The sequence below is a fragment of the Artibeus jamaicensis genome, unplaced genomic scaffold, assembly GCF_021234435.1.
Source record: "Artibeus jamaicensis isolate MK-2021 breed Jamaican fruit bat unplaced genomic scaffold, CSHL_Jam_final contig_519, whole genome shotgun sequence".
Taxonomy (NCBI): domain Eukaryota; kingdom Metazoa; phylum Chordata; class Mammalia; order Chiroptera; family Phyllostomidae; genus Artibeus; species Artibeus jamaicensis.
The window spans coordinates 8,420,506-8,434,373 of record NW_026521871.1 but is presented as its reverse complement, the minus strand read 5'-3'; the positions used below and the strand labels follow the sequence as shown (position 1 = coordinate 8,434,373).

Sequence of the window (13,868 nt, the reverse complement as noted above, 5' to 3'; positions counted from 1 at the left end):
TTTCCAGAGGAAGGGGAAAGTGGCAGGGCAGGAGAGTGCAAGAAAAGGTTGAAGATAGACAAAAAGTAAGAACTTCCAACACATTCAGCAATGCCAGTTTAATGACTTATTTGTATCTAATTAAGTTTTTTTCACAGTAATCTAACCAAACTCAAAATATAAATTAAAATGGCTTATTATGATATTCATCCTAAAAAAAAACAAAAGTAAGTACTTCCAGTTACAAGATAATCAAGTTCTGGGATGTAATGTGTAGCATGGTGACTATAGTTAATCAACTATACTGTATGTTTAAAAGTTGCTAAGAGAGTAAATCCTAAGAGTTCTCATCATAAGAAAAAGGAAAAAAACGTTAACTATGAAATTCACTAAACTTATTGTGGTAATCATTTGGGAATGTATACATATAACAATCATTATGTTGTATGCCTTTGACTAATGCGATATCATATGTCAATTGTATCTCCATAAAACTGAAAAACATTATAAATTAAAAAAATTTTAGTAAATAAATAAATAGAAGATATTGGTCACTTAAGCAAAAAAACATTATTAAACTTTAAATATATAAGGAACTAGATAACCCTGAAGTCATATTACCAGGTACCACTCAAAATTTCTGAGTGCTATCACTCAAAAATTCAGTAGCAAACTTTACTTGAACAATAATTAAATTTAAAAAAATACTTCAGTATCATGTTGACCTTCAGTTAAAAAAAGATAGGGGGATTTTTTTAAAGGCTTAAATGTATTTTAATAAGTTGATGCTGCATTACTGTTTCATTTTCCAGAAAAACTCCAGAGGTCAGGGAAAATCAAGCATGGTACACCAATTTTAAAAAATGCACAGCATAGCTACCTAAGGTAGGCAAGTCTAAGAATTACTGTTCAACATCCAACATACAACAACCCTATTCCTAAGGTTGTACTAGGCCTATCAAGAAAAACTGAATAGCGAGACATCCAGCCAAGATGGAGGCATAGGTGGAAACACTGTGCCTCCTCACACAACCAAGTTTAAAGATAACAAAGTTTTAGTAACAAAAACACAACCAAAACAAACAGAAAATTGAACTGTACAAAAGTCTGACAACAATGAACCATTCAGCCAGACGGTAAAGAGGGGAGGAATCAGCACAGGGGTCTCCACCAGTGGCTGGCGGAGAGAGGTCCCAGCAGGAAAAAAGAGGTGGCTGCTGGACCGACCTAGGCGCACAGGCAGTAGTTGGCAGATCCCAGGCCTGGGGTGGCAACGGGCAGACCCAGTGAGGGCCCAAGGCAGCTGGCTGACCGCACTCACACATTCACATAAAGCCTCCTTTGCAGATAAACCAGGCAAAGGAGAGAGCAGTGAGACAGACCACACAAACCAGGGCCCCAGTGATGGGAATTAAAGCCTAAAAGCACCAATTGGAAAAACTTTTGCGGGTTGAGGTGCCAGGAGAGGCTACCAGGCTCACAGAGAGTTCGTTGGAGAGACCTACCAGGTCCTGCAGGGTACACAAGCCCGCACACCCGGGAACCAGCACCAAAATGGCCCAATTTGCTTACGGGAAGCAGCAGAGGGGACTGAAATCTAAGAGAGAGCAGAACAAGCGCCACTGCCCCTCTCTGACCCCACCTCCACATACAGCGTCACAACCCAGCAACCTGGGTGGCCCCACCCTGGTGAACATCTAAGGCTCCGCCCCTCGTACATAACAGGCGCAAACAGACCGAAGCATTATGACTCAAGCAGAACAACAACTCAAAGCCCCAGAGCCAATAATTCTAAGCCACCAAGAGATAGCCAACCTATTAGATTCACAGTTCAAAACACTGGTGATCAGGATGCTCACAGAACTGGTTGATTTTAGTCACAAATTAGAGGAAGAAATGAAGGGTACACTAAGTGAAATAAAGGGAAATGCACAGGAAACCAGTAGTGATGGAAAGAAAACTGGGACTCAAATCAATGGAGTGGACCAGAAAGAAGAAAAAAATGACCAAACAGAAAAGAATGAAGAAACAAGAATTCGAAAAAATGAGGAGAGGCTTAGGAACCTCCAGGACATCTTTAAATGCTCCAACATCCGAATGACAGGGGTGCCAGAAGGGAAACAGGAAGAGTGACAAGTGGAAACCTTATTTGAACAAATAATAAAGGAGAACTTCCCCAATCTGGCAAAGGAAATAGACTTCCAGGAAATCCAGGAAGCTCAGAGAGTCCCAAAGAACTTGGACCCAATATGGAACACATCAAGGCACATCATAATTACATGAGCCAAGATTAAAATGAAGGAGAGAATCCTAGAAGCAGCAAGAGAAAAGGGGACAGTCACCTACAAAGGAATGCCCATCAGACTGTCAGTGGATTTCTCAAGAGACCTTACAGACAAGAAGGGGCTGGAAAGAAGTATTCCAAGTCATGAAATCCAAAGACCTACATCCAAGATTGCACTATCCAGCAAAGCTTTCATTTAGAATGGGAGGGCAGATAAATGCTTCTCAGATAAGGTCAAATTGAAGGAATTCATCATCACTAAGCCCTTATTATATGAAATGTTAAAGGGACTTATCTAAGAAAAAGAAGATAAAAAATAAGAAAAAGAAGATAAAAAAATGTGAACAGTGAAAGGACAGCAAACTCACAGTTATTAACAACCACACCTAAAACAAAAGCAAACTAAGAGGACAGCTAGATCAGGAGGGGAACCATAGAAATGAAGATCACATGGAGGGTTAGCAACAGGGCAGTGGGAGAAGGAGAAGGGGGGAGAAGGTACAGAGAATAAGTAGAATAGATGGAAGGTAGAAAATAGACAGGGGGAGGGCAAGAATAGTATGGGAAATACAGAATCTAAAGAACTTGTGACACATGGACATAAACTAAAAGGGGGGAATGGTGGGGGACGGGGGTGTGGAGGGTGAAGGGGAATGAAGGGGGAGAATGGGACAACTGTAATGGCATAATCAATAAAATATATTTTTTTAAAAAGAAAAACTGAATAGCAACATCAGACACAAAAGGGCCATTCTTTGGTTGTTCTTTTCCAAGAAGAAGATGGAGGGAAATTAATAAAAAAAGTTTTTTTAGATATACTAAAATCACAATCTCTAACAGAAAATGTCTCATGAGGATATGAAGGGATAATACATGGGATATAATAGAACCATATGTATGTTATCTGTGACCTCTGCAGACAACTGCCTGAAATCCTACCTGAGTGTGAATGGATGGAGTGATGAGGGTAAGTTCAATGGGAGATGCTTGTGGGTTTTGTGATATATGTGGCAGTGTCTCTGGGGAATAAGAAAGCAAATAGAACAGGATAAAACAAAGAATGGAATGATCAAGATTAATGGGGTCTCTAACTGGATCCACTTTGCCATTGTTCCCTCCCTCCCAGGCCCTTAATAATCCAAGACTTCAGGAATGCACCACACAGATGTATTAAACGATATACAACAGAATTGACTTGTTAAATATTGCCCCTCCCTTGCCCTCTGCCTGCAGCATACTCCCTAGAGAAGTAGTACAGGTAGGGAGGACCTAACTATTGGTAGGAACCCCTAACACCTTTCCAGGGTAGAATTCTAGCTAGTCCAAAAAGGGTCTTTGTCTTAAGGATTTTAGGAAACTAGACAATGCAATTTTATTAGTATCAGTAACATCTGTTTGGAGCAAATTCAGCTCCAGGAGCTGCATGGTTAGATGCAGGAGGGGTTCCACCAATTCCCCCTATTCCTTCCATTGCAGCAGCTTGGCCAAAGTGTTTAGCAGTTGGTGGGGTCAATACCAAGGTTCCGTCTGGCATCATAGCGGCAGGTCCTGGAAGAGCTAGGGTACCAACAGGCACAGAAGCAAGGGTCATGGCACCTCCGTTGTATAGACCATAGCACCTCTCATAGTAGCCACCTGGCCCATCCATACCTCCTGCTGTCTTGCATCAGGAAAGATTCCTTGAACCCTTTCTGCTGTTGCTGCATCTCCTCCTCACAGCACAGGCGCTCCTCCTCCTGCCTGAGCTCCAGTTGCTTTGATTTTCGCACTTCTTGCTTGTGTAGCAATTCCATCCTTCAAAGTTCTTCCTCACACCTCATCAGCACAACCTGGTGCTCATGGTGAGCAGCCTCCATCTCTATCTGCTTCCTCGGTGTTGTGGTCCATTTGGTTCTGCTGCTGTTTATCCATCTCATTAGTACTTTCCAGCACTTGGCTTACTCATACTCAAAGGAGCCAGGCTATGCAAATCTAGGTGGCTGCTCCCACTCCTAGTGCTTTATAACCAGCTTCTCTGGAAGTTCCTCTTCATCATCTAACTGATTCATGGGCTCCACAGTCACAGGCCAAGGAAATGTACTTAGCAGGAAGGAGCCTTCACTGTATCCGCCCAGAGCTTTCCGAGCAGCTGGCTTCCCTGGGAATTCAACAATGCCTTTTCCTGAGGGCCTTCCTCAAACATCCACAATGACTACATCCCTCTCCACCTGGGTGGACACAGACAAGGCTTCTTCCAGAAGTTTGTTGGACACATACTGAAGGTTTCAAACTCTAAGGGATGCACTATGGCAGGCAAAGTGCACACGTAGCTGCTTTCCATGGAGTGGCATGTTGTCCAGCTCCACTTTGGCAATCTCCACTACAGTTCTTGTTTCCAAGTGGATAAAGCCAAAGCTCTTATCCTTATGAATAAAGACTTCATCTGCCTTCCCATATTTGTCAAATAGTTTACTCTTTTCCTCCTTTGTGATGTCAGATGGAAGGTTGCCCACAAAGACCTGGGTACATTGGGTAAAGGTCTTTTCTCCTGGTTTCCTAAAAATCTTCTGGTCAATAGTCAAACCTTCATTTTGTCTGCTGGCTTGTTGCCCATTTGCAGATGTTGATGGTGGCAGGGCATCTGCTGCAACTGCTGTTGGTGCTGTTCGTGCTGCTAGTGGTGATGCTGGTGATGCTTCCTTGGAACATGGTTTTGCTTCTCCAAATTAAAGGTTTTACTGCTCTGCATTTTTGAACCCCTCTACCAGCTGTTGTCTTCTCTAATAGTGATGCTACATGGCTTCTACCAATAGAAGCGATACCTCTATCTCTTCTACCATAAGAGATAGAGGTATATTAATGACCTATGATGTTAACTGATGTTATTAACCAAAGTGAAGGTAATCACAAGAAACCAGTCTTCACACACTAATCTTTACAAATAATGTGTAAGTAACAAGAATAACTCCATCAACCCTAACTTTTGCTTAGTAAAAAGTTAGCTTGTGTTTCTTCATATGGATTGAGAATACATGAATAAACAGATTTCTATTAGCCCCTTCTCCTTTTGGTATCAGAGCATAGTATTGGTTTGGCCTTTCAATCTCAAGTTTTAATTATATAATTTATATTACGTATATAATATGCTATAACTTCTCATGAATATATAGCTTCAAATATATCATTTATTGTGTATTATCTTCACATCTGTTGAGTTCAAATTAAATTAATCTTTCTATGGGAAGTTGTGGCACTTTCAGAACATTTCAGAGATTTTCTCTTGAAAGAACTGACAAAAGATAATGAAAATGGAAAGGTACTGAACCATAAGTATGCTATAATGTTATTTGTGTAAAAAAGTGGAAGGGTATATACTCATAAATACAGTGTCCAGCAGAAGTAAGGCCTGCTTGAGTATGGTTGGTAGTGTAATAATATGAGTGTATTAATTTATAGGTTTAATTTGAACACTTCACCTAAAATGTCATATGGTGTGCTTGAATGTTTTATTGTTATGTTACAGAATGCATATGATTTTGTAATAAATGATTTTGTAATAAAAATGGGGGGCGTTATTTGTGCCAAACCCTGTATTGAATATGCATACGAGTCAGGCATAGAAGGATTACTTTTTTCACTATAGATATATTTTAATCTTTCAAAAATACAACCCCCCCCCACAGACCTCTGAAAGAAGTAAGTATGTTGCTTCAAGGTGTCTGTCTCAAAACCAAGATTACAACTCTTCTATAGGGTTAAGTTAAATCACATATGAGGAAAGTCACATTTTCTAATAGGGCTTTATCTTTAAGTTAATTTAATATTGAGTTCTTTAAAGTTGCATAAAGAAAAATAATGAGGATAAGAAAAATGCCATTTTTAAATTTATATTGCTACATGTAGGTACTATAAACTAGAGTACTAAAACTTACTTTCTTCCTTCCTTAGGCCAGTCAGTTGATGTAACATATTGGCTTTTATCCCTATATTGTAACCTTGGACTACATGTATCATCAGTGTCCAACCACCTGTTAAATGCTTGGGGGTATGGGCAGGGGAGGACAGGAATAGAAATTTCGAGTGACTGAAAAATTCATCCTTCTTTTACAGTACAATTTAAAAGGCTTATTTTCCTCATGGTAAACCAGGGAGAAAGGTATAGCTTATTATTAGATACCCAATTAACATTTTACTTGTAGAAAAAGGTAGTATATACAAATACATCATTTGACCAGAGAAGCGACTTCACGATTTGTTCTTTGAATCTCCAAGGGCTTTTTTCCCCTTTAATTAATCACAGAATATTAATTATATTAAACACAAAATCACTGGTTCTTGAAATATTTTGTTCCTTTGGCTTTCCTACACTTATTTCTTCTTATTGGCTATTCTCGATCTCCTGTCATTCACTCTGCATTGTCTGTGTAACCTTGAACAAGTAAAATAACCTCTCTGGGTCTCACATCTGTAAAAGACATTTTTAGCATAGTCGTCGCTAACTAAATAGTTACTGTGTATTGTTCGTTTGTTACTAACTACCACAGAGGCTCAGCTCCGCGTGTCCGCGCTTGCTCGGCCTGAGGCAAACCCGCCACACCCCGAAAGAGGGCGAGCAGCGTGGGAAACGCTGTACAGAGTAATTGAGCAACACTTTTCAGGCCCAGAGCCGGGGTGACAACCTGGGTGGAGTCCTCAGCGCTGGGCGCTCTCGCGCAGTTCAGCCCCAGTACCTTGCGAAGAGCGGGTAGGCGGTTCCAGTCCTAGCGAGGGACCGCCTCCTTCAGTGAAACAGACTCAGTTACACCACCCAGCCACTTCCGGTTTGGCGCACCTTCCCTTTCATCCTCTAACTGCACTTTCGGTAAAATCATGGAGTTTAATATTTCACTCTAGAACCTCTATATTTTTCCATCTCCTCCTTATTATGACTCAAGTTGAAGATAAAAGTTAATCTTGGAGTTATTAGACGTACCTGGCTACAAAAAGAGCATGTGAGCGGGCCTGGCGAAAGTGCCTGACTTAAGCATCTCAGCCCTTTCCTCGCCGGCCGGAAGTTGCAGGACTGAATGGGTCCCAGAGCCGGTAGCTGCACCTACTCAGTTTCCACCTGAAGCTTAGCAGCTGCCTAACCCATTGGCCGCTGGGCCACCACGTCCATGTGGAGGCTCCCAGGTGCCCGCGCCGCTCTTCGTGGGGTCCGCGCGGCCGTGGAGCGGCACTGTCGGGCCGAGACGGCAACTGAGACGGCTGCAGGCGAGATGGAGCGCGCTGTAGTGCGCTGTGTGCCCTCCGAGCCTAAACTAAGCCTGTCGTTCGCCCTGGCCGACGGCAGCCACAAGAACATGCAGCGCGACCAAAGTGAGCCGCTGGGTCGAGCCCTCAGCCGGATTGCCACCAACGCCCTCAAAGGCCACGCTAAAGCGGCTGCCGCCAAAAAGAGCAGGAAGAACCGGCCAAACGCTAGCAGCGGCGTGGCCTGTCCCGGGCCTGGACCCGAGCCGGCTGCGGCCTGCGAGCCCGTGGTGAAGCTGTATTACCGGGAAGAGGCAGTGGCTGAAGACGTGCTCAATGTGGACGCCTGGCAGGATGGTGCTGTGCTGCAGATCGGCGATGTCAAGTACAAGGTGGAGCGCAACCCCCCCGCCTTCACCGAGCTGCAGTTGCCACGCTATATCATGGCTGGCTTCCCGGTTTGCCCCAAGCTCAGCCTTGAATTTGGGGATCCCGCCTGCTCCCTCTTCCGCTGGTACAGGGAAGCCAAACCTGGGTCAGCGGAGCCTGAAGACGGGGGACCCTCATCATTGTCTCCCTCCTCGCCCTCTCCTATTTGGACGGAAACGGGTGTGGACCAGCGCGTCTACACCCCGTCCAATGCAGACATCGGGCTACGGCTCAAGCTTCATTGCACCCCAGGCAGTGGGCAGCGCTTCGGGCCAAGCCGGGAGTTGGAAAGTGTGTGTCCCGTGGAGGCCGGGCCCGGCACTTGCACCTTTGATCACCGACATCTCTATACTAAGAAGGTGACAGACGACGCTCTCATCCGCACTGTCTCCTACAACATCCTCGCTGACACTTACGCCCAAACTGAGTTTTCGCGGACCGTCCTTTATCCATACTGTGCCCCCTACGCCCTGGAGCTCGACTACCGCCAGAATCTTATCCAGAAAGAACTCACCGGGTACAACGCCGATCTCATCTGTTTGCAAGAGGTTGACCGCAGCGTGTTTACAGACAGTTTGGTCCCGGCTCTCGAGGCCTTTGGGCTGGAGGGCGTATTTCGAATCAAGCAGCAGGAAGGCCTGGCTACTTTCTACCGAAAGTCCAAGTTCAGCCTCCTTACCCAGCATGATATTTCTTTTCATGAAGCCCTGGAGTCCGACCCACTTCACAAAGAACTGCTGGAGAAGTTAGTTTTGTATCCATCGGCACGGGAGAGGGTGCTCCAGAGATCTTCTGTCCTTCAGGTAAAGTAGCTTCATCAGTCTCTTTACATACTCATCCATTTTTAGGGCCCTGGAAAGGGAATAGGGTGTGGGGCTGCTTATAATTGAGATGAAACCATCGAGATTTTATTGAAAGGTGTTTGCTGTTGTATCTTCAACTCAAAGGTTAGCCTTCATTCGTTTACCAGATACTTACTGAACTGTTATTATTCCCATTTTATAAGTGGGGAGGTGGGCAAATTTACATACTCAAGTTCACACAAGTGTGGAACTAGGATTCTTATAGTTAATTATATATTCCATTATCACTGGGTAGGGTATTAACTACTGCTTGGCTTAAGCTATGTTAATTTTTTTGACTGACTTTTAGAGAGATAGGAAGAGGGAGCAGAGAGAGAGAGAGAGAGACACATTCATTTATTGTTCCACTTGTTTATGCATTCATTAGTTGTTGTATGTGCCCTGACTAGGGATTGGCAACCTGGGTGAGTCAGGATGGTGCTCTAACCAACTTTGCTACCTGGCCAGGGCAGGCTAACTTAGTTTCTTAAAAACATGTTTATTTTGTGTTTGTGCAGAGTTTTTAGGTAATTCGTTTTGCGCAAATTAAGATGAGTAGCTACTTTTTTTTTTTTCAGCACCTACTGTGTTTCAGGAACTTCCATGTAAGCTCATTTCATTGACTCCACACTATGGTCCCACTTGAAGGGAAATAATGGTCTCTTTTTTTCTCTAAACCAATGACAAAGCTGGTTTAGGAAAAAAAGTGTCTCTTTCCAGATCACATTTCTGTAAATGGTAGAGTGGGTATTCAGACCTGGGTCTCCCTCACTCCAAAGCTTGCACTATCTCCAACCTTGGCATTGTCATCCCAAGTATATTCTTTCTATACCACCTGTATATGCTGGGTTGTTACTAAAGCATGTTACCCTTTGTGCTATTATATAGTAGTCCCTTGTAGCCATGGTTTCAGTTTCCTGCACTCTGAAAATATAACATGAAAAATTTCAGAAATAATTTATACATATTATTAATAAATTGCCTGCTGCTCTAAATAGTATGATGAATCTCATGCCTTCCTGTACTATCCAGCTTGGGACTTGAATCATCCCTTTGCCCAGCATATCCATGCAGTATAGGCCATCTATCCATTAGTCACTTGGTAGCTGTCTTGCCCAAGACAGATGGATTGTCAGATGAATTGTCATGGTGTCAGTGCTTGTGTTCAAGTAACCCTTATAGTAGACTAACACTGTCACAATGCCTTCATCTTCACCTCACTTCATTTCCTCAGGTAGGGTGAGTACAATCTAGTATTTTGAGAGAGAGAGAGAGAGAGATATACCATTATTCACATTACTTTTATTATAATATATGCAGTGTTATAATTGTTTTGTTTTATTAATGTCTTACCTTGCCTAATTTATAATTTAAACTTTATCATAGGTATATGCATATAGGAAAAAACATAGTGTATACAAGGTCTGTCCAGAAGGTATTTAGACATATAATGTGAAAAGTAGAGATATTTATTAAGATACAAGAAACATTGTACATAGGACAATGACATCTCAGTCCCCTTCAGAGTAGGTACCTGGGGACCTCACACAGTTCTCCCAGTTGCCATCATGTGCCCCGTTGTATTTTTCTGAATCTCCTGGACAATCTGAAATCTCTTTCCTCTCAAAAGTGATTTTAGTTTTGGGAAAAGCTAGAAGTCAGAGTGTGCCAAATCTGGGCTGGAGGAGGCTGGGCCACCTGGGTGATTTGACGTTTCACCAAAAATCTCTGCATGAGTTGTAATACATAAATGAGCACATTGTCGTGATAAAGCTGCCAGTCACCAGTTATCCACAGCTGCAGCCTTCTGAATCATCCCAGTAGTTTCTGTAGAAGAATGTTCAAGCTTAATGCAAAATTTGTTGCAGATTCGTTGCTCTACTCAGTCATTTTGAATGCAATGGCCACACAGTACACAAGCTCACTCAACGGTACCTACCTCCCCCACTGTCTAGTACAGCGAAGTCATTATTCACACATGTGCTTTCCAGTCCACTCTCCTTGGCTGCTAGTCTACATTGATGTTACACAAACCATTCTTGGTATATTAACAATAGCTAGACTTCTGGACAGACTTCATATATAGGGTTAGGTTTCAGGCATCCACTGAGGATCTTAGAACATATCCTCCCCTGGATAAGGGGGCACTTCTGTATTCAAAAACTTTTAACAAAAGTTAAACTTCATAATTATGATCATAGTTCATCAGTATGGGAAGGATATACAGTAAAATGTTACTTCATATAGTCTTAGATAAAAAAATTCAGAAGATTGGGAGATAGCAACTGAAGTCTTGGCACTTTCTGTGTTTTAGATTTCTGTTCTTCAGTCTACAAAGGACTCTTCTAAAAAGATATGTGTCGCAAATACCCATCTCTACTGGCATCCCAAAGGTAGGTTTTATTGGTTTTCACATGCAATTTACACATGGTAACTTAAAGTCAATTAAGCTATTTTACATGAATATATATTTTTTCCGTTTTATTGCGATAATTGACATACAGCATTATACAAGTTTAAGGTGCACAGCATGACTTACATATGTTGCAAAATGATTACCACAACAAACTTAGATACAAAAAAAATGTGTTTTTTTTCTTGTGATGAGAATTTTCAGGTTTTGCTTTCTTAGCACCTTCCAACTATCCTATACATACATCAGTGTTAACTATAGTGTTCATGTTGTATTTATCTTATAACTGGAGGTTTGTACCTTTTGACCACCTTCATCTAATCCCCCACCCACACGTAAATATACATCTTCAGTGTCACCCAGATGCTGTGGTTTGTGAGTTTCTTTCTTTTTTAACTTAAAGGCAACTTTAAAAAGTACTTATATTGGTGTTTTTTATATTCATAGGTGGGTACATTCGTCTCATTCAAATGGCAGTGGCCTTGGCTCACATTAGACGTGTCTCATGTGATCTGTATCCTGGCATACCAGTTATATTTTGTGGGGACTTTAATAGTACCCCGTCAACAGGAATGTATCATTTTGTTATCAATGGCACCATTCCAGAGGATCATGAAGACTGGGCTTCCAATGGGGAAGAGGAACGATGCAACATGTCTGTTACCCATTTTCTGAAACTGAAAAGTGCTTGCGGTGAACCTGCTTACACAAATTATGTTGGTGGCTTTCATGGATGTCTGGATTACATTTTCATTGACTTAAATGCTTTAGAGGTTGAACAGGTGATTCCACTACCTAGTCACGAAGAAGTTACCACCCACCAGGCCTTACCTAGTGTTTCCCATCCCTCTGATCACATAGCACTTGTATGTGATTTAAAATGGAAGTAGATTTGTGTTTAATGGAATTTAAGTCTGTTTTAGTAAGGGAAATTAAATATAAATTAAAATTTGTGTATAACCTTCAAAGAGGAAAATTACACACTAACTTCTTAGTTCTTACCCTTCTGGTTATGTTCTTCATTACATGACTATTCATAATCTTTGCATTATATGGTTTCTGTACCCTTTTTTGCCTACACTTGGAAGAAAAACAAATATAATTACTACTGGCAGGGAACATTGAATTATTGTGCACATTTTATAAGTACTTTTTTTTTTAGTCTAGTAATTAAGAATTTTGTAAAAAACCATTTGAGTGATGCTGTAATTTTTCTATCATAACATTTAGAATTGAATCATGTTTGTATAATTAGGGGTAAAATGTATACAAGTCCAGGTGAGAGGCCTAAGTTCCAAAACACGGAAGGAGTAACATTAGTGTTTACCTCTACCTCAGTTTAGAGCTTTAACAGAGGATTAAAATACACTATCACTGATTGCTATTGCTTCTCATCTTCCATTTTTCAATGAACATTTTTATTCTTAGGATTTTAGTTGTCAGTGTATGTTACAAATGAACATACTCAGATTCTCTTTCTTACTTCATTTTAACTTTTAGGATGTAAGCACAATTTAGTATTCAGAGTGAATAAACAACAAAGTCAATTTGATCCCTTTATCTTTACTCTTGCCCATGAAAAGTGTTCATAAATTAACATGGAATTTGACCATGTGATTTATGAGAAACTGTCTACTGATGTGGGCTCTAAATTTTGAGTGAACTATTGAGGCTTTCTGTGCTGGATGTACTTTTAAAATTGCTGGTTTATAAATAGAAAGGGGAGTCGTGGGGCTTTTGAGCATCTCAGAAATAAACTATTCCTTTTGTAAGCTTCAGCATTATAGTTTGAGTTACAAGGAAACATTGTATATATAAGTTATATACTGAAAAAGTTTTTTTAAATATGAAGCCAATCATTTTAAAATTAGATATTAGTTTTACTGCTTAGTGTTTAACCTAGAGTGGTAACCAAGCTTTCTATCTCATTTATCACCATATTTAACTTATAATGCTTTAGCTATTGCTTTTTTAATGTTCGGGAAAACTGTAATGTTATCTCATTTCTGCTTTTAATTTTTAGCTTAGATATTAAAAGGCCATATAATTGAAGAAGAGCTCTGATTTTCCACAGTTGTGAGAGCCTTTGTTCCATTCTTTCACCTCTAAACCGAACACCATAAGAACTTAACTCTTTTGATAAAGTAGCCTGTACTTTAATATTCTGCTCACCATCCAGTGTATTGTTAACTCTTAGTTTATTATGTTTGAGAACGAGAGGGTTTTACATGTGCTTCAGATTGAACCTTGAAGTATTCAAATGTCCTTGAGGGGAAAATTAAGGTGGCATTTCCTTGGGATCTTTAGAAAAAGCTATAAATGAAAAATTGATGTTACTGAATTGTGCTTTCCTAACTAACATTTTAGAGCATTTTAACATCAGTTTATAAATATGTAAATATTAAAGCCAGAATTTGATTCTTTTGCAAAAATATTTTTCTTTTTAAAATTTTGTTTTTGTCTGCTTTCAAATAAACATGTTAACAGGGCTCTTACAAAAACTTGAGAGAAAACAAAAAGCTTCTAAGCAAAAAGTTAAGCACTTTGAAAAACAAATTGTAACATGACATATACTCATGCCCATGAGGAAAACATACAGGTTCTGTGTTAATAGCATAGCCAGCTAAATTGAACTATGGTCAGAAAAACTCTAGGCACTTATCAAAAATTCCACGTATAGAATCTTTAATTTTTTTTTTCTGACTAAACT

The 13,868-nt window shown here is 40.7% G+C and overlaps 2 protein-coding genes and 1 pseudogene across 2 annotated transcripts in view; 1 reads left to right on the top strand and 2 right to left on the bottom strand.

The window, feature by feature from the left end:
- DNAH12 (dynein axonemal heavy chain 12) overlaps positions 1–6,987 on the bottom strand; it is a 229,017-nt gene extending 222,030 nt beyond the window's left edge. Inside the window, exon 1 of the mRNA XM_053669550.1 lies at positions 6,922–6,987. The gene's annotated coding sequence lies outside the window, so the exon portion shown is untranslated. The remainder of the gene's footprint in view (positions 1–6,921) is intronic.
- Positions 3,645–6,211, bottom strand: LOC119043366 (non-POU domain-containing octamer-binding protein-like; annotated as a pseudogene).
- Positions 6,988–7,297: 310 nt separating the features above from the next.
- PDE12 (phosphodiesterase 12) lies at positions 7,298–13,215 on the top strand. Its single transcript, XM_037137370.2, has 3 exons — positions 7,298–8,706; positions 11,060–11,138; positions 11,606–13,215. The coding sequence occupies exons 1-3, from the start codon at positions 7,399–7,401 to the stop codon at positions 12,046–12,048; spliced, it is 1,830 nt and encodes a 609-aa protein (XP_036993265.2). The 5' UTR covers positions 7,298–7,398; the 3' UTR covers positions 12,049–13,215.
- Positions 13,216–13,868: the final 653 nt, after the last annotated feature.